The sequence below is a fragment of the chloroplast genome of Erigeron canadensis, assembly GCF_010389155.1.
Source record: "Erigeron canadensis voucher CCANA20171209 chloroplast, complete genome".
NCBI classification, from domain to species: domain Eukaryota; kingdom Viridiplantae; phylum Streptophyta; class Magnoliopsida; order Asterales; family Asteraceae; genus Erigeron; species Erigeron canadensis.
This window is the reverse complement of record NC_046789.1, coordinates 57501-82500: the sequence shown is the minus strand read 5'-3', so window position 1 is coordinate 82500 and position 25000 is coordinate 57501. Positions and strand designations below refer to the sequence as shown.

Sequence of the window (25000 nt, the reverse complement as noted above, 5' to 3'; positions counted from 1 at the left end):
GTTGTAGCAACTGAAATATTTTTTATTATTTATTAAAAAATCTGCTTCTAAATTGTTAATAATAAAAAAAAGAAAGGGTATGGATAAATGGAAGGATGAGAGGAAGAAAGAAAATATTGATGATATATAATTCCAATATGTAAGGTCTATGAGTCAGCTCATAAAAAATCTGTGTAATAAAGCATCAATACGGATTCATCATTAAATGGATCTGCTCATCGAACAAAAAATAAAGAGCTTCGAGCCAATAAAGACTAAGAATATTGACTCAAGAACTAATAGCTCCATTGTAGAATTCAGACCTAACCATTAAATAAGAAGCGATGGGAACGACGGAACCTGTGAATTCAAAAGATTCTATGAAAATGAATTTGAATGATTCATTGATCGGGATGGCGGAACCGACCAGAGACCAATTCATCTATTCGGAAAAGTTATGAACGAATGATAGAACTGAAATAGAAATGGAAAGAGTAAATATTCGCCCGCGAAAACTTTATTTTCTTGGATTGCTAAATTTGGGTCAATCCAATAAAGAGTAAAACAAAAAAAAGATTCCTTTTAACATTCTTATATCGATAAATAGAAGAAAAAAGAGTTTATTTATTAATATTATAATTAATATTATATATATATATTAAATTAATTAAGATTTGATCTAGATTAAATGAACTCCATGATTCAGTTATTAAAACGAAATTTAAATACATCTATGCATAATATTATAGAATAGAATTCAAATTGAACTCAAAATCTTTAATTTGAATTTATTTTTTTATTCGCGAGGAGCTGGATGAGAAGAAACTCTCACGTCCGGTTCTGTAGTAGAGATGGAATTCAAAACAAACCATCAACTATAACCCCAAAAGAACCAGATTCCGTAAACAACATAGAGGAAGAATGAAGGGAATGTCTTATCGAGGTAATACTATTTGTTTTGGTAAATACGCTCTTCAGGCACTTGAACCCGCTTGGATCACATCTAGACAAATAGAAGCAGGTCGACGAGCAATGACACGAAATGCACGTCGCGGTGGAAAAATATGGGTTCGTATATTTCCAGATAAACCGGTTACAGTAAGACCCGCAGAGACACGTATGGGTTCAGGTAAAGGCTCTCCCGAATATTGGGTAGCGGTTGTTAAACCAGGTCGAATCCTTTATGAAATGGGTGGAGTAACAGAAACTATCGCCAGAAGGGCTATTTCAATAGCAGCGTCCAAAATGCCTATACGAGCTCAATTTATCATTTTGGGATAAAAAAGAAATAGGCCTTACTTAAAAACTTAAAAATAGTGGGTGCAGGTTTCTTTTTTTGGACAAATAATATTTCTTTTTTTCTTCGACCTTTGTATTGTAAAAAACAGATAAAAAAATGATATGATTCAACCTCAAACCCATTTGAATGTAGCAGATAACAGCGGGGCTCGAGAATTGATGTGTATTCGAATCATAGGAGCTAGCAATCGTCGATATGCTCATATTGGTGACGTTATTGTTGCTGTGATCAAAGACGCAGTTCCAAACATGCCTCTAGAAAGATCAGAAGTTGTCAGAGCTGTAATTGTCCGTACTTGTAAAGAACTTAAACGTGACAACGGTATGATAATACGATATGATGACAATGCTGCAGTTGTGATTGATCAAGAAGGAAATCCAAAAGGAACTCGAGTTTTTGGTGCGATTGCACGAGAATTGAGACAGTTCAATTTTACTAAAATAGTTTCATTAGCTCCCGAGGTATTATAAAATAAGACCACGATATTAAGGGTATTTAAAAGAAATAGATTAAGATTCATTTAGTAAATTTTCTCTCACGTATATACCTTTCAAAATTAATATTTATAAACAAACACGTAAAAAAAAACATGTTGATTATATCGAAATTTGGAGGCACCAATAATTTTAATTAATCATGAGTAGTGATACTATTGCTGACATAATAACTTCTATACGAAATGCCGATATGTATAGAAAAAGCGTGGTTCGAGTAGCATCTACTAATATCAGCCAAAGTATTGTTAAAATACTTTTACGAGAGGGTTTTCTCGAAAATGTGAGAAAACATCGAGAGAACAACAAATATTTTTTGGTTTTAACCCTACGACATAGAAGGAATAGGAAAAGGACTTATAGAAATCTTTTAAATTTAAAACGGATAAGTCGGCCAGGTCTACGAATCTATTCTAACTATCAAAGAATTCCTAGAATTTTAGGTGGGATGGGGGTTGTAATTCTTTCTACTTCTCGAGGTATAATGACAGACCGAGAGGCTCGACTAGAAAGAATAGGCGGAGAAATTTTGTGTTATATATGGTAATCTTTCTAATATCCGATATGAAACTTCTTTTTTGTGAAAAAGAAAAGAGAAGGGGTGGGTTCTCTAATAGGGTTCTTCCTCCACTAGTTGATACTTCAAGGGGGTTTTACCTGGAATGAAAGAACAAAAATGGATTCATGAAGGTTTAATTACTGAATCGCTTCCCAACGGTATGTTCCGGGTTCGTTTAGATAATGAAGATATGATTCTAGGTTATGTTTCAGGAAAGATCCGACGTAGTTTTATACGGATACTGCCAGGAGATAGAGTAAAAATTGAAGTAAGTCGTTATGATTCAACCAGAGGTCGTATAATTTATCGACTCCGCAACAAAGATTCGAAAGATTAGGTGTTTTTTATTCTTTCGTAGGAATACGATTCGAAATCGAAAATTTAAAGAAACTTTTTTATTTCAAAAAGTGGAGTCAAAATTAAAGTAAGGAGTGGGAAATATGAAAATAAGAGCTTCCGTTCGTAAAATTTGTGAAAAATGTCGACTAATCCGTCGTCGAGGACGAATTATAGTAATTTGTTCCAACCCAAGACATAAACAAAGACAAGGATAATAAAACTCGTTAAAGACTACAAATTACAAATAGGGAATCTGTTTTGACATGAAATGGATATATCCATATATCTCTGACTCAAATTTATGAGATCATAAAATATGGCAAAAGCTATACCGAAAAAAGGTTCACGTGGACGTATTGGTTCACGTAAGAGTACACGTAAAATACCAAAGGGGGTTATTCATATTCAAGCAAGTTTCAATAATACCATTGTGACTGTTACAGATGTACGCGGACGGGTGGTTTCTTGGTCCTCTGCCGGTACTTGTGGCTTCGGAGGTACAAGAAGAGGGACGCCGTTTGCTGCTCAAACCGCAGCGGCAAATGCTATTCGTGCGGTAGTAGATCAAGGTATGCAACGAGCAGAAGTCATGATTAAAGGTCCAGGTCTCGGAAGAGACGCAGCATTACGAGCTATTCGCAGAAGTGGTATACTATTAACTTTCGTACGGGATGTAACCCCTATGCCACATAATGGCTGTAGACCCCCGAAAAAAAGACGTGTGTAGAAATAAAAAAGGAAGATATTTCAATAGTAAGAGAAACAAGAGAAATAAATGATTCAATGATCTGATCAAATAATATTATTATGGTTCGAGAGAAAATCACAGTATCTACTCGGACACTACAGTGGAAGTGTGTTGAATCAGCAGCAGACAGTAAGCGTCTTTTTTATGGGCGCTTTATTCTGTCTCCGCTTATGAAAGGTCAAGCAGACACAATAGGCATTGCGATGCGAAGGGCTTTGCTTGGCGAAATCGAAGGAACATGTATCACACGCGCAAAATCTGAGAAAATATCACACGAATATTCTACGATAACGGGTATTCAAGAATCAGTACATGAAATTTTAATGAATTTGAAAGAAATCGTATTGAGAAGTAATCTCTATGGAACTTGTGAGGCGTCTATTTGTGTCAGAGGCCCTGGATATGTAACTGCTCAAGATATCATCTTACCGCCTTATGTAGAAATCGTCGATAATACACAGCATATAGCTAGCTTGACAGAACCCATTGAGTTGGTTATTGGATTACAAATAGAGAAGAATCGCGGATATCTTATAAAAGCGCCAAATACCTTTCAAGATGGAAGTTATCCTATAGATCCTGTATTCATGCCTGTTCGAAATGCGAATCATAGTATTCATTCTTATGAAAATGGTAACAAAGAAATACTATTTCTCGAAATATGGACAAATGGAAGTTTAACTCCTAAAGAAGCACTTCACGAAGCCTCCCGGAATTTGATTGATTTATTGATTCCCTTTTTACATACCAAAGAAGAAAATTTAAATTTAGAGGACAATCAACACATGTTTCCTTTACCCCCTTTTACCTTTTATGATAAATTGGCTAAACTAACAAAAAAAAAAAAAAAAATGGCGTTGAAATCGATTTTTATTGACCAATCAGAATTGCCTCCCAGGATCTATAATTGTCTCAAAAAGTCCAATATATATACATTGTTGGACCTTTTGAATAACAGCCAAGAAGATCTTATGAAAATGGAGCATTTTCGCATAGAAGATGTCAAACAAATTTTAGGGATTCTAGAAAAAAATTTCGTAATTGATTTACCGAAAAATAAGTTTTAAATCCATTGTATTTTTTTCATGTTTTTTTAGAAAAAGGCCAAATCAAATAAAGGGTTTTGAATATTTAGGGCAATTCGTATATATATTCGGAATCAGCATAGATTCATAATTTAATAGAATAGATGTATCTAGGGAGAATTCACTTTGAAGCGACTGTTCCCTAGATACATACTGATATTTTATTTCACAATTGAATCAATCAATTTAAAAAAGACCTAAAGTTAGGGATTTATCAATAGGTAATGTTGCACCAATACCCAACCAAAGGGCCACTGCGGTACCAATCAAAAATACGGTTGTCGCTACTGGACGACGAAACGGATTTTGGAATTTATTAACATTCTCTAAAAAGGGTACTGTTAATAATCCCGCGGGCACTGAAACCATTAAAAGAACACCCAATAATTTATTGGGTACTGTACGAAGTATTTGAAATACGGGAAAGAAATACCATTCGGGTAATATTTCCAAAGGAGTTGCAAACGGATCTGCCGGTTCACCAATCATTGATGGTTCTAGAACCGCTAAGCCTACGTTACACGCAATAGTACCTAGAATTACTACCGGAAAAATATATAAAAGATCGTTGGGCCACGCGGGCTCCCCGTAATAATTATGACCCATGCCTTTAGCCAATTTAGCTCTTAATACAGGATCATTCAAGTCAGGTTTTTTTGTTATTGGGATAGGTGAATTCTTATAGATCCATCCCCCGGAGGAACCGGACATGATAATTTTTTATCATCCGGCTCGAGTAAGAATAAAAAGAACCAAATGAATCCATATCCATCCATATATAATATAATAATAATATAATTATAATAATTAATTAAATTAAAATTTAAATTAAATAAATATATAAAATTTAAATTAAATAAATATAAATAAATATATTTAAATAAATAAACTTTTAGACCCGCATATACGATATATGATGAATGGTTTTAGGTAAGTAAAATAAAATTTTTACTGGATTCTTTTTGCTGGAGTTGAAACTCTCGAGTGCAAAAAATTAAGTTCTTACAAATAAATACTCAATACCCAAGTAGGCTTATAAAAAGGATCGTGATATGATCAATTGCTTTCTGGGTTGTCTCAGACCTTATGATTGGTGTTTCTTTTTTAGAGACAACACACACAAAGGATTTACTTGTTACTAATAGAGTCTAGTCTCTGTTCTTCTTTAGACCCTTTTTGCACTCCGATAGTATCCTAGATTGCGTCAATGCAGAGGAAATGAATGCATTTGTATACTATTAAATTCAATTTTTTAAATTAAATATGAAGTTAAAGATCTTACGGAGCCTGCTCATGTATGACATGATTCGTATTTGATCATAGAAAAGATTCTCTTCAAGCAAACCGGCCTATCCTCTGTATGGGCTTACGTGATGGTTGGAACAAAGACACATTTGGTTGTGAATTCAAATGTGGCAGATAAAGATAACTAAGGGCACATATCTGCACAGACCAATCAATAGTTCAAGTCACACACTCCCATAATCCATTTTCTCTTCGGAAAATTCCCTTCAACTATTGATGCCAAATAAAAAATATTGCGGAGTTCAAGGGAAATATCCAAATACATGTCTTATTATTTTCAATAATCCATACTTGTAGCAATAAAATACTATCGTTCCTACCCCAAATGATAAATGATGAATTCAAAAGATCTATGCTATATCTTCTCTATAAAGGACCAGAAATACCTTGTTTACGTATCATTGGGAAGTGCATTAACATAAATACGGCAGTAAGAAGCGGCAATACAAAAGTGTGTAAACTATAAAAACGAGTCAAAGTGGATTGTCCCACACTAGCACTTCCGCGCAATAATTCTACCAAAGGCGATCCTATTACAGGAATAGCGTCAGGTACACCTGTTACAATTTTCACTGCCCAATAACCAATTTGGTCCCAAGGTAAGGAATAACCGGTTACACCAAAAGATGCAGTCAATACACCCAGAACCACACCTGTAACCCAAGTTAATTCGCGAGGTTTTTTAAATCCACCGGTGAGATATACACGAAATACATGTAGGATCATCATTAGGACCATCATACTTGCCGACCATCGATGAACTGATCGGATTAACCAACCAAAATTAGCTTCAGTCATTATGTATTGAACAGAAGCAAAAGCATCAGTAACGGTCGGACGATAGTAAAAGGTCATAGCAAATCCTGTAGCCACTTGTACTAAAAAACAGGTAAGCGTAATTCCCCCTAGACAATAAAATATGTTTACATGAGGAGGAACATATTTACTAGTTATATCATCCGCAATCGCCTGAATCTCGAGACGCTCTTCAAACCAATCATAGACTTTATTGAGATAGGTGCGATCCCCCTCCGAGAACTGTATATGAGACTTTCATCTCGTACAGCTCAAGCAAAAACACCCAAATACTGGTTGGAACGGATATGTAATAGAAAGTTTGAAACTTCTTACTTTCCGATTCAATCTGCTCTGAAGATACGAATAAAAAAATCCGAAAGTTCTTCTTTTCTTTATGGCGATAATACCAAAATATCAAGTGGGCTCAGTCATCTTTATCTTGATCCTTATGGGCCTCTTGAATCCTCTCTTCCCTATTTCTTTTTCTTTTATTTGTTTTTTTTTTGTATATAATATAAAAATATTTTTATTTTATTTGTTTTATTATTAGTATATTGATATTGATTGAATTGATAGGAATTATCTTGTTAAGACCCCATGAATCGATTAAAACCCCAGATTCATACTAGAACCACGATGATTTAATAAAAATACTAAGTTAAGCCCAAGGATTCCCTGAGTAAGAACCATCGGATCATCACTTATTCCACGAATAGATAATCACCAAAAATACGAAGAAAGATTTGTCTTTGCGTCAAAATAAGCATAAATAAATAGGCATTTGAAAGAAGAAAAAATTTCTATTTATATTTCTTGGAAATTTTTTTGGAGCCCGGCCACGAGGTTTTTATATTAAGTATGAATCATAGTTCAAAAAATTCTTAATCTATTTCAGATATTCCGTGTTTCAGATATTAGACTAAATATCCGACGAAGTAGAAGCATCTCTATCAAGATGACAGACCTATTCTCTGTACTATCAATAGGATCAATTATAACAAGTCACACACTCATATTCCAGAAATACAGAAACAAAGAAATTCCACGGTTGAACTACCAAAATAGAATGAGCTAGAAATCCGAGCTCTAAAGGATTCGTTTTTTATTGAAAAGCTAGGACTTGGGGGTTCTTATAGATCTAATTCATTGAAATTCCATCCAATAAAACGGAAGAATTATAAATCTCCAAAATAATAGATAAAAATACCGCAAATAAAGCCATTGCGACACCCATCAAAGGGGTCGTTCCCCACCCGGGAGCTACTTTACCATATTCCGAATTTAAGGGTTTTAATAAACTCCCTACAGTAGTTCGTCTTGGACCAGATTTAGAACCGTTCTCAACAGTTTGTGTAGCCATAAATCCTATTGTATTCATTGAAATCTGTTGACTTTGTATACCATCCCATTGTAAATAAACGATCTTATCATAGATCCACTGTGGTCTTGAAATTATATAATAATGGAAACAGCAACCCTAGTCGCCATCTTTATATCTGGTTTACTTGTAAGTTTTACTGGGTACGCCTTATATACCGCTTTTGGGCAACCTTCTCAACAACTAAGAGATCCCTTCGAGGAACATGGGGACTAATTGAATTAATGAGCCTCCCAATATTGGGAGGCTCATTAATTCAATTGCGATAATGAAAAATCAAATGATTTTTTTATTTTTTAGTTTGAATTTTTGGTGGTTCTCTAAAAAAGATAGCGAAAAAAATTATCCCTAAAGTCGAGACTAAGAGGAATGTATAAACCAATGCTTCCATAGATTCGATCGTGGTTTACAATTATAGCTTCCATACCTGTTTATTTTTTGGGGGATCATATCCCGGATAAAGAAAGAGCAAGAGTAACAAAAAAATGACGATTCACATCAAGTTTTCTTGGGTACCCTATCTCAAATCATAAAAAGAAAATAGATTAGAAAGAAACCAAAAAAATGAAAATGTTGTATCAGACTACTTGTCTTCTTGTAGTTGGATCTCCAAGTTTTTGGAATGCTCCAAATTCCACTTGAGCATCCAAATCTGGGTCAATACCAGCAAAAACATCTCTAAACAAAGTGCGAGCACCATGCCAAATGTGTCCGAAGAAGAAGAGCAAAGCAAATGAAGCATGTCCAAAAGTAAACCAACCCCTTGGGCTGCTACGAAAAACACCATCAGATTTCAAAGTAGCACGATCTAATTCAAAAATTTCCCCCAATTGAGCACGTCTCGCATATTTTTTGACAGTAACAGGATCACTATAACTGACTCCATTGAGTTCACCACCGTAGAACTCAACAGTTACACCTACTTGTTCGACACTATACTTGGATTCTGCCCTTCGAAAAGGAACATCGGCTCTAACAATCCCGTCTCCGTCTACCAAAACGACCGGAAATGTTTCAAAAAAGGTAGGCATACGACGTACAAAAAGTTCACGCCCTTCTTTATCTCTAAAGATAGGATGTCCTAACCATCCAACCGCTATTCCATCCCCATTATCCATTGAGCCCGCCCTGAATAATCCCCCTTTTGCCGGATTATTTCCGATGTAATCATAAAAGGCTAATTTTTCAGGAATTTTAGACCAAGATTCTGATAAACTTTGATTTTCGGCTAACCCAGCGCTAACTCTTCTATATATTTCTTGTTGGAAGTACCCCTGATCCCATTGATAACGAGTAGGCCCAAATAATTCGATGGGAGTAGTCGCTGAACCATACCACATAGTTCCGGCAACAACAAAAGCTGCAAAAAAGACAGCAGCGATACTACTGGAAAGGACAGTTTCAATATTGCCCATACGCAATCCTTTGTATAGACGTTGGGGCGGGCGAACGCTAAGATGAAATAGGCCTGCTAATATGCCCAAAGTCCCTGCCGCAATATGATGAGAGGCTATTCCTCCCGGAACAAAAGGATCAAAGCCCTCCACACCCCATGATGGATTTACAGATTGTACTTTTCCTGTTAACCCATAAGGATCGGACACCCATATGCCAGGACCATACAAGCCTGTTACATGAAATGCACCAAAACCAAAGCAAGCCACACCTGCAAGAAATAAATGGATTCCAAAGATCTTTGGCAAATCCAAAGAGGGTTTTCCTGTACGTTCATCACAAAAAATTTCTAGATCCCAATACACCCAATGCCAGATAGCTGCCAAAAAGCACAACCCAGAAAACACAATATGCGCTCCAGCCACACCTTCATAACTCCAAATACCCGGATTCGTTATAGTCCCTCCCGTGATACTCCAACCGCCCCATGAATTGGTTATTCCTAAACGAGTCATGAAGGGTATAACGAACATACCCTGTCTCCACATCGGATCAAGAACAGGGTCAGAAGGATCAAAAACTGCTAATTCATACAGGGCCATCGAACCGGCCCAACCAGCAACCAAAGCTGTATGCATTATATGAACAGAAAGCAACCGTCCGGGATCATTCAATACAACGGTATGAACACGATACCAAGGCAAACCCATGGAAATACCCCTTTATGAAAGAAAAAAGACACTACGTAACTTTATTGCATTGTAAAAGACTATGACTATGTTATGTACCCCCTATTTAGTGGATTATTTCAACGTAAGGGTTCATATTTGTTCTATTCTGTTGGTAATAATGGAACAATTTTGTTCGTAGGAACAAAGAGAAGCAGATTTATTCTATACTCGATAAGTACCAATACGCAATGGGAGGGTTAATGCCATTTTATATGAGCGAATGTGTCCATACTTGTTTATGATTAGAGGACACTTTTTGTCATATTTTTACCGTATTTTTTTCTGACTTTCTCTATTTCTCTTATTTATGAATAAAGTAAAATATGATTAGGATAATAGGATAAAGTACAATATTATATTATTATTATAAAATAAATAAAAATATATAAAATAAATAAAAATAAAATATTATAATTTAATTTTATATTCTAAATAAAATAATAAATATAAATAAAAATATATATAATTATAAAAGAAATAAAAATATAAAATTATAAAGAAACAAAAGATAAAGATTATATTATTATTATTTATAAATTATAATTATAAATAAAGATAATAATAAAATAATAATAATAGATAATGATAAGGGCTTTGTTACGTTTCCACATCAAAGTAAAATATAGTACTTAGTTCTTTTTTCTTTCATTTAATGCCTATTGGTGTTCCAAAAGTACCTTTTCGAAGTCCTGGAGAGGAAGATGCAACTTGGGTTGACATATAGTGCGACTTGTCAGATATATTGGGCCATATGGGATTTTCCCGTTTTCTCCCCACTCGAGATATCCCCTGTTTCGCCCACGAAAGATTAATGGAATCATCAAAAATTTGGAGCGTGAAGTGCAATTAGATCCACTTTTTGGGGGGGATTCGAATTACTATTATCAATTAGAAGATTTTATGGTTGGCTTAGTTGGACTACTACATTGAAGTATCCAGGCTCCGTTTAAAAAAAACAAGTGGTATCTATTTTATATCATAAAGGATTCCTTTTTTTAAAGAAATCTCTTTTTTCTAAGTAGAAGTTATTTCAAACTCTCCTCTTATTCAATCAATTGAGTAAAATGCATTAAGCCCTCAACTATTTTATGGAATGCGTGAATTGAAAAAAAAAGAAGGGATAACTAAAAGAAGTGGTAATGGGAGCATTTGTACTATATGTGCAAATAAAAAAAGGGCGGATCTTTACCCGGAGTAGAGCATAAACCTAAAAAGATTAAAGGGGCCCATTTAAGAACAAGAAAATGACATCGTGATTTGGATTGAATCTCGATGAAAGAATCCATCAATGAAAAGTTAGTTGGATAAGTTTAATGAATTCTTTTTTATATTCTAGTTCTAGTTAATAGTTAAGTTATAAGTAAAGGAAGACAAACTCGTGTTTAGTCAAAAATCAAGGAAATCATTATAAGTTAGAAGGAACTTGCTATGAAAAAAGAAAAAGTATAGGAATCTACACATTGATTCTTTTGTTTTTTTGAACCGTATGCGTCAAAAGGCGCCTGTACGGTTCCGGGGGGATACAATTTGACCCTAATCAACCGACTTTATCGAGAAAGATTACTTTTTTTAGGTCAAGAGGTTGATAGCGAGATCTCAAATCAACTTATTGGTCTTATGATATATCTCAGTATGGAGAATGATACACAAGATCTGTATTTGTTTATAAACTCTCCTGGCGGATGGGTAATACCGGGGGTGGCTCTTTATGATACTATGCAATTTGTACAACCAGATGTACAGACAATATGCATGGGATCAGCCGCTTCAATGGGATCTTTTATCCTGGTCGGAGGAGAAATTACCAAACGTCTAGCATTCCCTCACGCTTGGCGCCAATGAGGCTTTTATTTGAGAGAAAAAGGAAGACTATGCCTTCGCCATATGAAATATGAATTTTTAAGTTAAGTAATAATAGCATGGCACTTTGAATTCGATATAAGAAATTTTGTTTTCAAAACATTAGATTATGTATCGAGAGAGTATAATATGAGAAAAAGGTATTTCCTATTTTATTATCGGAAGTCCAATTCAGCGTCACAAACTTTTTTCACACCAGAGGTCTCTTAACAATATTTATAGTATAGAGCGAAAAAAAAACAAGATTCTTTTTTCCTTAGTTTATTTGATCAAACAAAAAAGCAACCTTGGGATTGCTGAATGACAGACAAATCACAGACAAAAAAATATAATAAATATAGAAAGCAACGGAGCCATCATAGTATTTTTGAATTCCTCCGAAAAGAAGGGTGGTAAGTTGATCATTTACCGATCGGGGTCTGATCGATCCTATTTTTTTGAAGGTAAGGGTCAATTTTATTGTAGAGCCGTATGCAATGCGTAATGCCCGTACGGTTGTTCGATTCTATCTTTTTTCTTGTTATTCTTTTATCTTTCTTTTATCTTCCCCTCATCATGCGAAATAGAGAAACCTTTTTTATCTTATATCATCAGGGTAATGATCCATCAACCCGCTGGTTCTTTTTCTGAAGTAGCAACGGGAGAATTCATCCTGGAAGTGGGAGAACTGCTGAAACTACGTGAAACCCTGACAAGGGTTTATGTACAAAGAACGGGGAAACCCTTCTGGGTTGTATCCGAAGACATGGAAAGAGATATTTTTATGTCAGCAACAGAGGCCCAAGCTTATGGAATTGTTGATCTTGTAGCGGTTGAATGACAATAAATAGCCTGAATTTTGCGTCAATTCGTGATTTAAAATGAACCCTGCCGCGTTTAATATTCTATGAATTTATTTACTATCTATCTATATCTATTGATTGATGATTGATGATTCTATTGATCTATCGATTCTATTCTATTGAATAAAAGTCATTCATAATCATACGGTTAGGATCGATCTAAACCAGCCCATTATGTATATGATTCAACATGCCAACGATTAAACAACTTATTAGAAATACAAGACAGCCAATCAGAAATGTCACAAAATCCCCCGCGCTTCGGGGATGCCCTCAGCGTCGAGGAACATGTACTAGGGTGTATGTGCGACTCGTTCATATCATAAACTAGAACAAAGGAAAGAGAACAATGTTCGAATATCAATGATCAAATAGGATAGAACGGAAAAACAAACTACATTTACTATCTAAAACTAAAAATAAGAAAATGGGGTCATATCCCTTTTATTGTGTATGAAATTTATGGTTTCTTTTGGTGTAAAACCACTCACCTCAATTCAAGATGAGAAGTAATTCTCCATTGGTAGCAAATGGTTATCCATTAAGCGGAGGAAATCTTAGATAGACCCATCTTGCAAGAACGGACTAACAGGGTCAGCTACCCAGCCAACTTTCATAATTAAATACCGTTACTGTATAGGTAGAGCTCGTTGTGAAAGACCTATTACTGGATAATTCATGGGTAGAGCCGAAGAATGTGAACTATACAAGTTAGCAATAACATTGATTAAATGAAGTAAGGGCTCCGGTGTATAGAGAAGACCTCACCGTTTACGAAGTAACCATAGAAACGATGGAATCCACTATTTAGTTATCATTGCTATTTTTTTTTAACCTAGTATAGTACAATTTCGTATTTCGAGGTGAAATGCCTATAAAAAAATAAAAAATCGTGGTTGGGAAGGTTATAGTAGCGAAAGCCATTGGAATTTTTAGTTTATACATTGGAAAAATCCGTTTTGTTATTAATGGAAAGGGGCAAAAGAATAACTGAAAGAAAGGAAATCTATTAGTTATTCGTTAAAGTTTCATTTATTCAATGACCAGAATTAGACGGGGATATATCGCTCGGAGACGTAGAACAAAAATTCGTTTATTTGCATCAAGCTTTCGGGGGGCTCATTCAAGACTTACTCGAACTATTACTCAACAAAAAATAAGAGCTTTGGTTTCGGCTCATCGGGATAGAGATAGGCAAAAAATAAACTTTCGTCGTTTGTGGATCACTCGAATAAATGCAGCAATTCGTGAAAGGGGGGTATGCTATAGTTATAGTAGATTAATAAATGATCTGTACAAGAGACAGTTGCTTCTTAATCGTAAAATACTTGCACAAATAGCTATATCAAATAGGAATTGTCTTTATATGATTTCCAATGAGATCATAAAAGAAGTAGGTTGGAAAGAATCCACCGGTTAAACGGAGTTGCCCGGAGAATGAACTCCGGGAAGATCGAATAAAAATGAATAGAATTAGAATATGATAAAATATGAGAAAGTATAGTAGTCAAAATAAATATAAATATGAATATGAATCAACACGTTCAATAAAAAATTTTATTCTTCCCAGATTATTCTTTTTTTTTTTTTTCTTACGACACGAGACTTCAATCCGGATTATTGGATTTTTCCAACAAAAAGGAAATCCGCGTTTGAGTTCGGATGGGCATTTGAATTCAAGTGAAGAAAGAGTAAACCTATCTTTTTCTGGCTCTAAGACTGGGAGTTCTGGTGGTCGACTCGGTTCTTTCAAATTGTTTCTCATTATTAAGAAAAGGTAACAAAGATAAAATACGAGCTTGTTTTATAGCAATAGTAATTAATCGTTGTTGTTTCAAGGTCAATCTATTCACTCGTCTAGATAATATTTTTCCCTGTTCACTAATAAATCGACTAATTAAACTCATGTTTTTATAATCAATTCGATCCCCCGATTGGATCGGGGGCAAACGCCTACGAAAAGATCGCTTGGATTTAAGAAAAGTTCGCTTAGATTTTTCCATGGTTTGGTTAGTTTATTTCTTATCCCTAAAATCCTATTTCAGCCGTATCTTTTATTAGAATAAATAAATAGGATTTGGTTTTTTTATAATTATCATCTTTAACTATGTTAAATTAAATATTAAATATGTTATATATATAATGTCATTTTTGCCCTTTCCTTGTAAGAAAGATAAGGGCGCCGGCGCTCGGTTCGTTCGATCTATTTCTTTATCTCCCCATGAATCGTATGTTTGTTACAATATGGACAGAATTTTAGCAACTCCAATCGATTAGGCGTATTGTGCCGGTTCTTTTGAGTAATATATCTGGAAATCCCCGCTGATTCCTTATTAACACCGTTTCGAACACAAGCGGTACATTCCAAAAGAACCGGTATTCGCACATCTTTACCCTTAGCCATGAACCTCCTTTGGATTTTTAATTTACTCAACTCTTCCTTTTTCAATTCGAAACGAAAAAGAAGAAAGGAAGGAAAAATTTTGTAACTAGCTATCCTCTTATGCAAGATTTCATTACAATCAATATAGGAAATACGATAGAAAGATTTCTAAACTATATTTCAACAGTACAGTATTTCATATAATTATCGTCTAGAATACGCTTTCCCTAGAACCAGAGTTTGTAGTCGACTTCCATAGAAATTTAATACATAGAAATAGAAATTCATATTAATTTAATTCCAACCTGAACCCGACTCTCACAGCTGTTGCATGTAATATTCTTTCTCTTTCCTCCCTTTTTCTAGGGAAAAAAGAGAAAAGAAGGGGCTTTATTTAATTGTATCTCTAATCTTCTTTATTCCTTCCCACGTCAATAACTAGAATGAAAAAAAGGGGAACGTCAACGCATCCGGGAAAAAACGATTAATCTCTATCAATAAACCTGCCAAAGAACCGAACCATAGAGTACTTAGTACCGGTGCCACGGAAAGATATGTTTTTAGATCTCGCATTGAAAAACCTCCTTTTATAGTAATACATATACATACATAAGATAATACATATTGAAATGTACAATCATCCAGTAAATAAGATTTACTTTTTGTTAAATACAGAAAAAACGTCCTTTTCTTCCCCACTATTCCCCAAAAAGACTCATTTATTTTTCCTAGGGGTTCAAGAAGTATTTTACTATTATTATATGTTAAATGAGACCAAAAAGGCGAAATGGACATAAAAATTCTAGATTTTAATAGAGGCAATAACGATGTGGAAAACAAGATAGGAATTCTCTACAATGACACTGTAGACCAATGTAAGGGATGTAGCGCAGCTTGGTAGCGCGTTTGTTTTGGGTACAAAATGTCACGGGTTCAAATCCTGTCATCCCTACCTATTACTGCTCCTTTGAGCAGTAACGAGGGATTTTTTGAGATCAATTCACGTTGGACATATCATATAGAATCTTTTATTCTTATGATGATACTATATGTGTATGCATACAAGATGTATTGGGGCCAATCCTTTTCTTTACAGTCTTTTCTTTTATGAGAAGAAAGCGCTCTTAGTTCAGTTCGGTAGAACGTGGGTCTCCAAAACCCGATGTCGTAGGTTCAAATCCTACAGAGCGTGATTTGTATCTTCTTCGGTGGAATTTGACTGAAACACTAACTGGAACAGCAATCTTTATTTGACCTCCTGGATATTAAAGAAAGGAGGAGGTCAATCAAAAAAAGAGATGTTAATTAATCAAAGGTCTAACTGATCGCCACGCCTGTATTGTAAATAGGCAGTTACAAATAATCCAGCCAAAGTAATAGGAATTAGACCTAACACAATTCCAAATAGAAAAACTTCAATCATTTCAATTTGTTTGAAAGGAGAAAAAAGAGGTAATATCTATACCTAAATATTAATCCGAATTACCATGAATCTCAATGACCCAGAATTGACAATTAACGGGGTAAAAATACACAGAAGTTCGCGGAAAGATTTTGTGCAATTAATTTCAAATAAGTCGTATCTTGCTCAGACCAATAAATAGAGCTGAGGTTATAGTTAAAGCCGTTAGTAGAAAACCGAAATAACTAGTTATGGTAGGCATCAAGGAGCTAAATGAAATATGGTCTTTTTATACATATGTTTATAAAAAAGCACTTACCTGAGTTTCCTTTTTTGCAAAATAGGAGAAAAAAACCAATTGAAAGTTTTTGAGTCATCTATCATTATAGACAGCACTAACAAGGATAAAGTCACAACTATATAAAAAAAAATTGATTAATCATCTGTAACATCTACCCATACCGCGTTTGCAATCAGCAAATGCATTCTTGGATCATTTTTTAATTTAATTCAACTTATAAACGAATAATAAGAACTGGGTAGTGTAATTTCGTTTAAAAAAAAACTAACGCTTTTCCAATCGTTATGGAATCAAATTAGAAAATTATTCCTATTTTTATCATTTGTTTTATTGGATCGAATCTATTTATTTTAGAGCGAACATTAATCTTATAAAACTTTTATTTTCATTTTAACTAATTAGATTCCGTAATAAGTTCACTCATATAATATATATCTTAAATATCTTGAATGAATGAGAACAAAAAGTTATCACATGATCACTCAAAAAAATAGGTGTTTTGGTTCAACTATATTTAAGACTAGTAATTTCTATTTGGAATTGTGTTAGAAGTTCTATTTTGTCATATATTTTTCATATAATATATATTAGAAATGCGCATCTTTTTAGTTAGGTCAAGAAAGAACCTTCAGATTTCTATCTAATACAACAATATATGCATTAGTGATTCCAAATGTTTCATTCTTTGTTCTTTTTGGTTTATCGAATAAAAATTCCTATTCTTACTTGTTACTGGACGCCTAACCAATTCAAAAAAAAGATTCCACCAAAAAAGCGCTTCTACAACTATGAATAACAAAGATTTTTAGACCTCACATTTACTTACAGATGCGGGAATATTCTAATCAATTTCATAAATTATTAGAAACTACCTTATCAGATTCACGTTTTACCTAATCCTCAGTTTCTAGCTCTAAACTCATAATGGCCAGGATGATTTTACATTACATTCAATAGAAATTGAATGGGAAATTCTATTTTACATCAACAAACAACAAGTAAAGGAAGAAAGAAATTATTTAGCACCTCCTCCCAATACTGATTGAAAGTGCGTTGCTGTGTCAGAAGAAGGATAGCTATACTGATTCGGTATACTCTAAGACGCCCTCGGTACAATATTGACGATCTCACAAAGATTTTTCAGTGAATTTCCATTTACCGATCCAATCTTTTACAGAATCGATCCCCTTTTGACTATACAAGAAATATGTGGAGCTCAGCATGTCTGGAAGCACAGGAGAACGTTCTTTTGCTGATATTATTACCAGTATTCGCTACTGGGTCATTCATAGCATTACTATACCTTCCCTATTCATTGCGGGTTGGTTATTCGTCAGCACTGGTTTAGCTTACGATGTGTTTGGAAGCCCGCGGCCAAACGAGTATTTCACAGAGAACCGACAAGGAATTCCATTAATCACCGGCCGTTTTGATTCTTTGGAACAACTCGATGAATTTAGTAGATCTTTTTAGGAGGCCTCAATGACCATAGATCGAACCTATCCAATTTTTACAGTGCGATGGTTGGCTGTTCACGGCCTAGCTGTACCTACCGTTTCTTTTTTGGGGTCAATATCAGCAATGCAGTTCATACAACGATAAACCTAATCCGAATTATAGAGCTACGACACAATCAAACCCAAACGAACAAAATGTTGAATTGAATCGTACCAGCCTCTACTGGGGGTTATTACTGATTTTTGTACTTGCTGTTTTATTTTCCAATTATTTCTTCAATTAAGAAAATGAGAGAGAACTAAAATAAAAATAATAGACTAATTCTCTCTCTTAGCCCATTCGGAAGGATCTCATCTCATAATTATCCATGACTGTTTATGTCTCTAGCATGACCACTTGATGAAATGTGGAGGGAAGTGGCGTAAATGGCCGATACTACTGGAAGAATTCCTCTTTGGATAATAGGTACTGTAGCTGGTATTCTTGTGATCGGTTTAGTAGGCGTTTTCTTTTATGGTTCATATTCCGGATTGGGTTCATCTCTGTAGTAATCAGATGAATTGAGTTGTAGACATGAAAGCGTAAGAACTCAACGGATTCCCTTCTTGTCTGATTTAAGAGAGAAGGTCCCGTTGAGTTCTTAATAATTATAAGATTTTTTTTATAAGTTCATCGAAGAAGTTCTATTTACTCAACAAATTTTCCCCTCCTCTTTTGTTTGTCCACCGCTTTTTATAGTATACGTAATAACTCTAAAAACGTTCTGATACGTCTGTAAAAACCGAAACTAACACGAACAGTATAAAGAATCATTATTATTTCGACACAAGAAAAGGATTTTCACGCCCTTTCTTGTGTCGAAGACTAGGAAGACGAATAACCCCTCCCAGAAATATTTGTTCCCTTCATTTATATTTTTCCGTTCTATTCTATTTCCCGTTTACTTTTTGATAGGATCTAGCCGAAGTGAAATATATTAGAATCAAATGCATTTTATGACATTTCAATCTGACACAATAGCAACATAATAACATCACCCCTTTTTTGATAAAAAAAAGAGAGGGTCAAGTCAAAAAGTCTTCTTCACAATCATGGCTAGGAATTTGGTACAAGGAATTCCCGGCATCTCGGAGAAAAAGAGGATAAACAAACAAAAGGGCTTTTTATAATTTCATTTTTTATCATAGATAATCTTAATTACTAAATTTGGTTCTTTTTATAAACTTGATGTCGATAAATCCGCGAGTCTAGAAATTCATTTCGGACAATTGAACCTTCTCGAACTGTTTCTTTTTAAGAACCAAAAAAATTTGTGCCAAAATAACAGATGCGAAGAAGAACAAAAGGCCTTGTACACGTAATGGATCTTGAAGTACTATTTCTGCATCTCCCTGACCAAATCCGCCCACGTTAGGATTACTTGTCAATGGTTGATCCAATTTGATAGATTCGCCTTCTGAAACAAGAAGTTCTGGCCCCGGAGGGATAATATCAACAACTTGACGTCCATCCGATGCATCCGCTATGGTTATTTCGTATCCCCCCTTTTCTTTTCGTAGGATTTTGCTTACTATACCTGATGCTGTAGCATTATAAACTGTATTGTTACTCTTGCTCCCGTCAGGATAAATTTGGCCCCTTCCCCTGTTTCCGCCTACGTATATAGGATATTTTAAGAAGTGCGTGTCTTTCTTAGTAGCGGGGTCGGGGGAAAGAATAGGAAAGGTGATTTCACTATATTTCTGACCAGGAACAGGGCCTATCACAAGAATATTTTTTTGATTGGGACGATAGCTCTGAAAAGACAGATTGCCCATCTTTTCTTTTATCTCGGGGGAAATACGATCGGGAGGGGCTAATTCAAAACCCTCTGGTAAAATAAGAACAGCCCCCACATTCAGGGCTCCTTTTTTACCATTAGCAAGAACTTGTTTCACTTGCATATCATAAGGAATTCGAACAACTGCTTCAAATACAGTATCGGGAAGTACCGCTTGCGGAACCTCAATATCCACCGGTTTGTTAGCTAAATGGCAATTGGCGCATACAATACGTCCAGTCGCTTCTCGTGGATTTTCATAACCCTGCTGTGCAAAAATGGGATATGCATTTGAAATGGATGTACGAGTGATGATATATATCATGAGCGATATGGAAATAGATCGAGTAATTTGTTCCTTTATCCAAGAAAAAGTATTTCTAGTTTGCATGATCCAACCATTGATCCCGAAAATATATTTATACAATAAATTTGGGTAGGTCACTAATGGAGTTTCCTATCCACGATTCTGTTATTTACTGGAATAATTTGTTTTGACTCGATTAAATTAATATATATGGAATATAGGAAGGATGAATCTCCGGGCTGGGTAGAAATAGAAAGCTATTTTCAATGCTTTGCTTATGTACAACTGCAAAGTAAGAAACATTATAATTGGATTAGGTAGATAATTTTTCAGTCATTCATAGAATGATAAATCACTACAAGTGACGGAGATACGCGATTTAAATAACGGAAAATCCAATATTTTAAAATTGTATCTAAAATGACTGGAAAAGTTGAAACAAGGCCAGATATAATTTGATCATTATGAACAAATCCAAAATCCTTGTAGACAAAGCCAATCATCAGTTCCCAACCATGCGGCGAATGAAATCCAATACATAAATCAGTTAATAAAAGAAGAGAAAAAGCTTTTATTGTATCACTTAAGTTATATAGGAATTCTTGAGCCCAAGAATTAAGAATAACGAGTTCTTTATTACCCAAAATAGAATAACCACTTAGAATAATGAAACATATTATATTTGTCGAGAAGTGCAAAATCGTATGAATACGACCCTCGTTGTGTATCTTGATTAATTGGATTGTTTCTTTGTGAATTCCTATACGAAGGTTTTGTAGATGTGTCTCCGAGTATTCCTTGATCATTTCCTCTAAGAAGAGGAGTTCCTCTAATTCTATGAATTTTTCTAGAATATTCTTTTCTTCAAGATCATTCAAAAAAGTTTCGGATTGCCTAGTGTTCCACCAATTAGTAACCCATGATTCCAGACTTTTTTGAAAGGAGAGAGAAATCCACCAGGGCAAAAATACTATAGATGCAAGATATAAAAGAGGAGTGAAGGCTTTCTTTTTTGCCATTTTTTCATTTGTGAATTGTTAATGAACCCATCTCATTCGTCGACTCTATGTAATCTAATATTTTAATCTAATATTTCTCTCACGCATCAGTTCTATTACAAGTTATCAAACCTATGAATCTATTCACCCTTTTTTTTGTGATTTCGTGGTTAGGCCTTGAATCTAGAAAAAAAAATACGGAAAAAGATGAAAAATTCGAATGAATATATATATATATGAATAATATGATAAATAATAAAAATTGTTTCCCTATATCTCAATCAGTCAAATTCGAAGCATATATCTCTTTTCGATGAACGCCCGGAAAAACTACTTTAAAGAATGAATAGTATTCAGATTTTGAGACAAAAGAACTCCTTTTCTATCATTATATAAAAAAACCTCTAATATTTCGAAAAAATTTAACTGACTATGAGTAGTCATCGATAGAATAATTGAGGTAATTTTCTGAAAAATATTGTGAAAAATGAGTGACAAAAAACGACATAAATAAATTGGCTACATTATAAGAGATCCAAAAGAGATCCAAATTTTTCATTTTTCGTCATGTCATTAAGTCTAAAAAGAAGCTTCAAAAAAATTACAAGATCTGATCTATCTGAATCTAAAGTTTCAATTCCAACAACTAAAAAGGGGGAATTTCCTTATTTCGAAATGGTTGATTATGAGATTTTCTTTTTTTCTTATTTTTTTATTTAATTTAATTTATATATAATATTAATATAATATAATTGAGTTGTGTAATTGTGTAATGTGTATGTGTATATTTCGATACATATAAAAGATCCCCCAGGTTTTTTTCTACTTGTTCCATATATGTCTGCTTTGACTCGAATGAATGTTCTGAAGAAACCTCAATTAAGTTATGTTATAGAAAAAGAGGATTCTTGCTTTTTTGCCCTCCCGCGAGAAAGCATTAATTTCTCTGATTTCTTAAAATACTTCAATAGGTACACGCAAGAAATAAGCCAATTCAGCAGCTTTTTGTTCCATTTCCCGTGGAGTAAAATTCTCATCAGTACGAGTCAATGGAATGGCTCCCTGGCCTCTGATATCCATATAAAGGACACGACGAGCATAAATACCCTCTTTAACTTCTATTCTGACGGACTGAATATCTTTTATAAGAAATCGGAGGAAGACCCGACGATTTTTTCCAGGGAATCCCCAACGAAAGATACACACTATTCCGTCTTTTCTATCAAATCGATCATAACCACTACCTACATTCCACGAAATTGTGCACCACAAATAGGAGCTAATAAAAAGACCCGCGATCCCATAGAAAGACATCACAATCCCTTGTGGAAAAAAAACTATTTGCTGAGACGGAAATAAAGATATCAAATTTCTACCAAGATAACTCGAGGTTCCAACCAACAAGAATCCTAATGAACCTAAAAAAAGGATAACAGCCCAGCAGAAATTACTTGTTTTTCGAGCCCCCATTATAGGTTCTATCCATATATGTTCTGATCGACAACTCATACTTGATCCGGTTGCTTTTTTTGGAATTGAGAGAATACCCCAAATGAATTTGCCGTTTATTTCCGAAGTAACTCGCATCAACTAGCACTAGTTTGATGTGAACCTTTAGGAGTAATTCATTAAATTGGTTAGATCTAAACTAATAACACACCCTTCGTATGACTCACTAAAGATAGCCACATGTATATAGATAGACCAGCTTTATCAGCTATTTGTCGATTCGGGTCTATTTGAAACTAGTTAATAGCATTTTGGGGAGATTTCGACGGAAGCCTCTTATACCATATTTAGCTAAATGGATATCTGTGTTATGATACAAGCGTCAGTTTTGAAAAAAAAAAAAAGATAATATTTTGCGCCCTCGGCTCTAAACAATCTTGTTTTTTTGAACATGAAGAAATAAAGAAGCCATTGCGATTGCCGGAAATACTAGGCCTACTAAAGGGACCAAAACAGAGGGAAAATTAAGAGTTGTCATAGAATGGGTACCTCGATTTACTATTTGTACCTGTTATTTTTATTTAGATTTTATATTTATTTATAATATAAAGAAAGATATCTTATTCTTATTATATAATATATATATATATAAAGATCTTATCTTACTTATATATATATCTTCTTCTTAATCTTATATATATCTTATCTTATATATATATATTTAATAATTAATTTATTTATTATTATTATATATACTTATATCTTACTTCTTACTTATATATATACATATTCATTATTAATATATTATAATTATAATAATATAATAAAATAATAAAAATATATAATATAGTATTTATTTATATTATAAATAAATACTTTGATTTGATTATAATTTGATAATTCTAAATTGGAATTATTACTACTTAAAATTTTTATTAATATCTATATCTATTAAGATTAAGAATTATATATCTAAGTCTAAGTGAGTATATAATGTAGTTTTTCGTCTTTCTACATGAAAAATTTGAGAGGATATGGATGAGATATTATTTTCTTCATTTTTTGCTCTTGTCTTCGAATTTCATTCACTAAGCAAAAAGTTTTTTTTAATGAATTAAATTAAATTTATATTGATTCAAGGGTTTGTTAGAATCCCATCCAGCAGGGATTCTTAGTCATAATAGGATTATCGTACGCTATAGAAAGATAAAAACTATATTTTCTAGATTTTAATTTAATTATATATGACGAGAAGAAGATTTTTTATTTGCCTAATTTCACGAAAAAAAGAATTTCATCTTTTATCTTGTTATCTTATTAATAGAGACTTCTTGATCAATAATCAGGAATATAGAAAAAGGGTCAGATTTCCGATTTTATGTGACTTTTGATTCGTTATACAATTAGATCTTATGTCAACAAAGAAAACCCTTTCGTCTCAATTTCACTTGTATTCCGATAAACGAATTACTTGTTTGCTCAAAATAAAATAATGGACTTAATGTTCTAATTTTGATTCAAAGGAAAGAAAGTGTGGAGTTGAAATAACTCACTCAGAACGCCTTTTAAAGGATTACGTGGTACGATTAGATCGAATAAACCCTTCTGGAATAAATACTCAGACGCTTGTGAACCTTCGGGTACTGTTTTATTCAATGTTTGTTCAATTACTCTTTTACCCGCAAAGGCAATGTAGGCATTGGGTTCGGCAATAATGATATCCCCCAACATACCAAAACTGGCTGTCACCCCACCAGTAGTAGGAGATGTAAGGATTGGTACATAGAATAATTTTTTATTTGATTGATAATCATATAAAGCAGAAGATATTTTAGCCATTTGCATCAAGCTCAAACTTCCTTCTTGCATACGTGCCCCTCCAGAAGCACACACTATAATAAGAGGTAGAAATTCTTTAGTAGCATATTCAATCAAACGGGTAATTTTCTCCCCGACTACGGATCCCATACTACCCCCCATAAACTGAAAATCCATAACCCCTATTGCTACGGAAATACCGTTTAATTGCCCTATGCCCGTTTGAACAGCCTCGGTTAATCCTGTCTTTCT

General features: G+C 34.1%; 30 protein-coding genes and 2 non-coding genes across 33 annotated transcripts in view, besides 1 other annotated feature. All coding sequences in view use genetic code 11, as the record gives it.

The window, feature by feature from the left end:
- Positions 1-25000: part of a sequence feature (large single copy region (LSC)) that runs on past both edges of the window.
- rpl16 (ribosomal protein L16) lies at positions 850-1260 on the top strand. The gene has a single exon. It carries the CDS (start codon positions 850-852, stop codon positions 1258-1260), a length of 411 nt encoding a protein of 136 aa, YP_009747354.1.
- On the top strand, positions 1381-1749 carry rpl14 (ribosomal protein L14). The gene has a single exon. It carries the CDS (start codon positions 1381-1383, stop codon positions 1747-1749), a length of 369 nt encoding a protein of 122 aa, YP_009747353.1.
- On the top strand, positions 1916-2320 carry rps8 (ribosomal protein S8). Its single transcript has one exon. The coding sequence runs from the start codon at positions 1916-1918 to the stop codon at positions 2318-2320; it is 405 nt and encodes a 134-aa protein (YP_009747352.1).
- infA (translational initiation factor 1) lies at positions 2436-2669 on the top strand. The gene has a single exon. It carries the CDS (start codon positions 2436-2438, stop codon positions 2667-2669), a length of 234 nt encoding a protein of 77 aa, YP_009747351.1.
- rpl36 (ribosomal protein L36) lies at positions 2773-2886 on the top strand. Its single transcript has one exon. The coding sequence runs from the start codon at positions 2773-2775 to the stop codon at positions 2884-2886; it is 114 nt and encodes a 37-aa protein (YP_009747350.1).
- Positions 2988-3398, top strand: rps11 (ribosomal protein S11). The gene has a single exon. The coding sequence runs from the start codon at positions 2988-2990 to the stop codon at positions 3396-3398; it is 411 nt and encodes a 136-aa protein (YP_009747349.1).
- rpoA (RNA polymerase alpha subunit) lies at positions 3479-4486 on the top strand. Its single transcript has one exon. It carries the CDS (start codon positions 3479-3481, stop codon positions 4484-4486), a length of 1008 nt encoding a protein of 335 aa, YP_009747348.1.
- Positions 4691-5987, bottom strand: petD (cytochrome b6/f complex subunit IV). Its single transcript has 2 exons — positions 5979-5987; positions 4691-5164 (listed from the first exon to the last, which is right to left on the bottom strand). Exons 1-2 carry the CDS (start codon positions 5985-5987, stop codon positions 4691-4693), a joined length of 483 nt encoding a protein of 160 aa, YP_009747347.1.
- Positions 6176-7621, bottom strand: petB (cytochrome b6). The gene is made up of 2 exons: positions 7616-7621; positions 6176-6817 (listed from the first exon to the last, which is right to left on the bottom strand). The coding sequence occupies exons 1-2, from the start codon at positions 7619-7621 to the stop codon at positions 6176-6178; spliced, it is 648 nt and encodes a 215-aa protein (YP_009747346.1).
- On the bottom strand, positions 7746-7985 carry psbH (photosystem II phosphoprotein). The gene has a single exon. The coding sequence runs from the start codon at positions 7983-7985 to the stop codon at positions 7746-7748; it is 240 nt and encodes a 79-aa protein (YP_009747345.1).
- On the top strand, positions 8070-8201 carry psbN (photosystem II protein N). Its single transcript has one exon. It carries the CDS (start codon positions 8070-8072, stop codon positions 8199-8201), a length of 132 nt encoding a protein of 43 aa, YP_009747344.1.
- psbT (photosystem II protein T) lies at positions 8275-8376 on the bottom strand. The gene has a single exon. The coding sequence runs from the start codon at positions 8374-8376 to the stop codon at positions 8275-8277; it is 102 nt and encodes a 33-aa protein (YP_009747343.1).
- psbB (photosystem II CP47 chlorophyll apoprotein) lies at positions 8564-10090 on the bottom strand. Its single transcript has one exon. The coding sequence runs from the start codon at positions 10088-10090 to the stop codon at positions 8564-8566; it is 1527 nt and encodes a 508-aa protein (YP_009747342.1).
- Positions 10764-12791, top strand: clpP (clp protease proteolytic subunit). The gene is made up of 3 exons: positions 10764-10834; positions 11650-11940; positions 12563-12791. The coding sequence occupies exons 1-3, from the start codon at positions 10764-10766 to the stop codon at positions 12789-12791; spliced, it is 591 nt and encodes a 196-aa protein (YP_009747341.1).
- On the top strand, positions 13004-13117 carry rps12 (ribosomal protein S12; one part of a trans-spliced gene, as the record gives it; the record has 2 gene entries for this part). Coding sequences YP_009747340.1 and YP_009747295.1 both cover positions 13004-13117 — 114 coding nt within the window.
- rpl20 (ribosomal protein L20) lies at positions 13853-14233 on the top strand. Its single transcript has one exon. The coding sequence runs from the start codon at positions 13853-13855 to the stop codon at positions 14231-14233; it is 381 nt and encodes a 126-aa protein (YP_009747339.1).
- On the bottom strand, positions 14511-14816 carry rps18 (ribosomal protein S18). Its single transcript has one exon. It carries the CDS (start codon positions 14814-14816, stop codon positions 14511-14513), a length of 306 nt encoding a protein of 101 aa, YP_009747338.1.
- Positions 15017-15217, bottom strand: rpl33 (ribosomal protein L33). Its single transcript has one exon. It carries the CDS (start codon positions 15215-15217, stop codon positions 15017-15019), a length of 201 nt encoding a protein of 66 aa, YP_009747337.1.
- Positions 15635-15769, bottom strand: psaJ (photosystem I subunit IX). The gene has a single exon. It carries the CDS (start codon positions 15767-15769, stop codon positions 15635-15637), a length of 135 nt encoding a protein of 44 aa, YP_009747336.1.
- trnP-UGG lies at positions 16075-16148 on the top strand. The gene has a single exon. It is a non-coding gene; the product is annotated as a tRNA-Pro (tRNA).
- Positions 16316-16388, bottom strand: trnW-CCA. The gene has a single exon. It is a non-coding gene; the product is annotated as a tRNA-Trp (tRNA).
- On the bottom strand, positions 16506-16619 carry petG (cytochrome b6/f complex subunit V). The gene has a single exon. The coding sequence runs from the start codon at positions 16617-16619 to the stop codon at positions 16506-16508; it is 114 nt and encodes a 37-aa protein (YP_009747335.1).
- Positions 16765-16860, bottom strand: petL (cytochrome b6/f complex subunit VI). Its single transcript has one exon. It carries the CDS (start codon positions 16858-16860, stop codon positions 16765-16767), a length of 96 nt encoding a protein of 31 aa, YP_009747334.1.
- On the top strand, positions 18121-18372 carry psbE (photosystem II cytochrome b559 alpha subunit). The gene has a single exon. It carries the CDS (start codon positions 18121-18123, stop codon positions 18370-18372), a length of 252 nt encoding a protein of 83 aa, YP_009747333.1.
- psbF (photosystem II cytochrome b559 beta subunit) lies at positions 18382-18501 on the top strand. Its single transcript has one exon. It carries the CDS (start codon positions 18382-18384, stop codon positions 18499-18501), a length of 120 nt encoding a protein of 39 aa, YP_009747332.1.
- Positions 18524-18640, top strand: psbL (photosystem II protein L). The gene is given in 1 exon segment: positions 18524-18640. A coding segment is annotated over 1 exon segment (117 nt).
- On the top strand, positions 18783-18905 carry psbJ (photosystem II protein J). Its single transcript has one exon. It carries the CDS (start codon positions 18783-18785, stop codon positions 18903-18905), a length of 123 nt encoding a protein of 40 aa, YP_009747330.1.
- On the bottom strand, positions 19605-20567 carry petA (cytochrome f). The gene has a single exon. It carries the CDS (start codon positions 20565-20567, stop codon positions 19605-19607), a length of 963 nt encoding a protein of 320 aa, YP_009747329.1.
- On the bottom strand, positions 20813-21502 carry cemA (chloroplast envelope membrane protein). Its single transcript has one exon. The coding sequence runs from the start codon at positions 21500-21502 to the stop codon at positions 20813-20815; it is 690 nt and encodes a 229-aa protein (YP_009747328.1).
- Positions 22436-22990, bottom strand: ycf4 (photosystem I assembly protein Ycf4). Its single transcript has one exon. It carries the CDS (start codon positions 22988-22990, stop codon positions 22436-22438), a length of 555 nt encoding a protein of 184 aa, YP_009747327.1.
- Positions 23358-23468, bottom strand: psaI (photosystem I subunit VIII). The gene has a single exon. The coding sequence runs from the start codon at positions 23466-23468 to the stop codon at positions 23358-23360; it is 111 nt and encodes a 36-aa protein (YP_009747326.1).
- The window catches only part of accD (acetyl-CoA carboxylase carboxyltransferase beta subunit), a 1434-nt gene continuing 870 nt past the window's right edge, over positions 24437-25000 (bottom strand). Inside the window, exon 1 of the mRNA in view lies at positions 24437-25000. This exon is cut by the window's right edge and continues 870 nt beyond it. Coding sequence (YP_009747325.1) covers positions 24437-25000 — 564 coding nt within the window.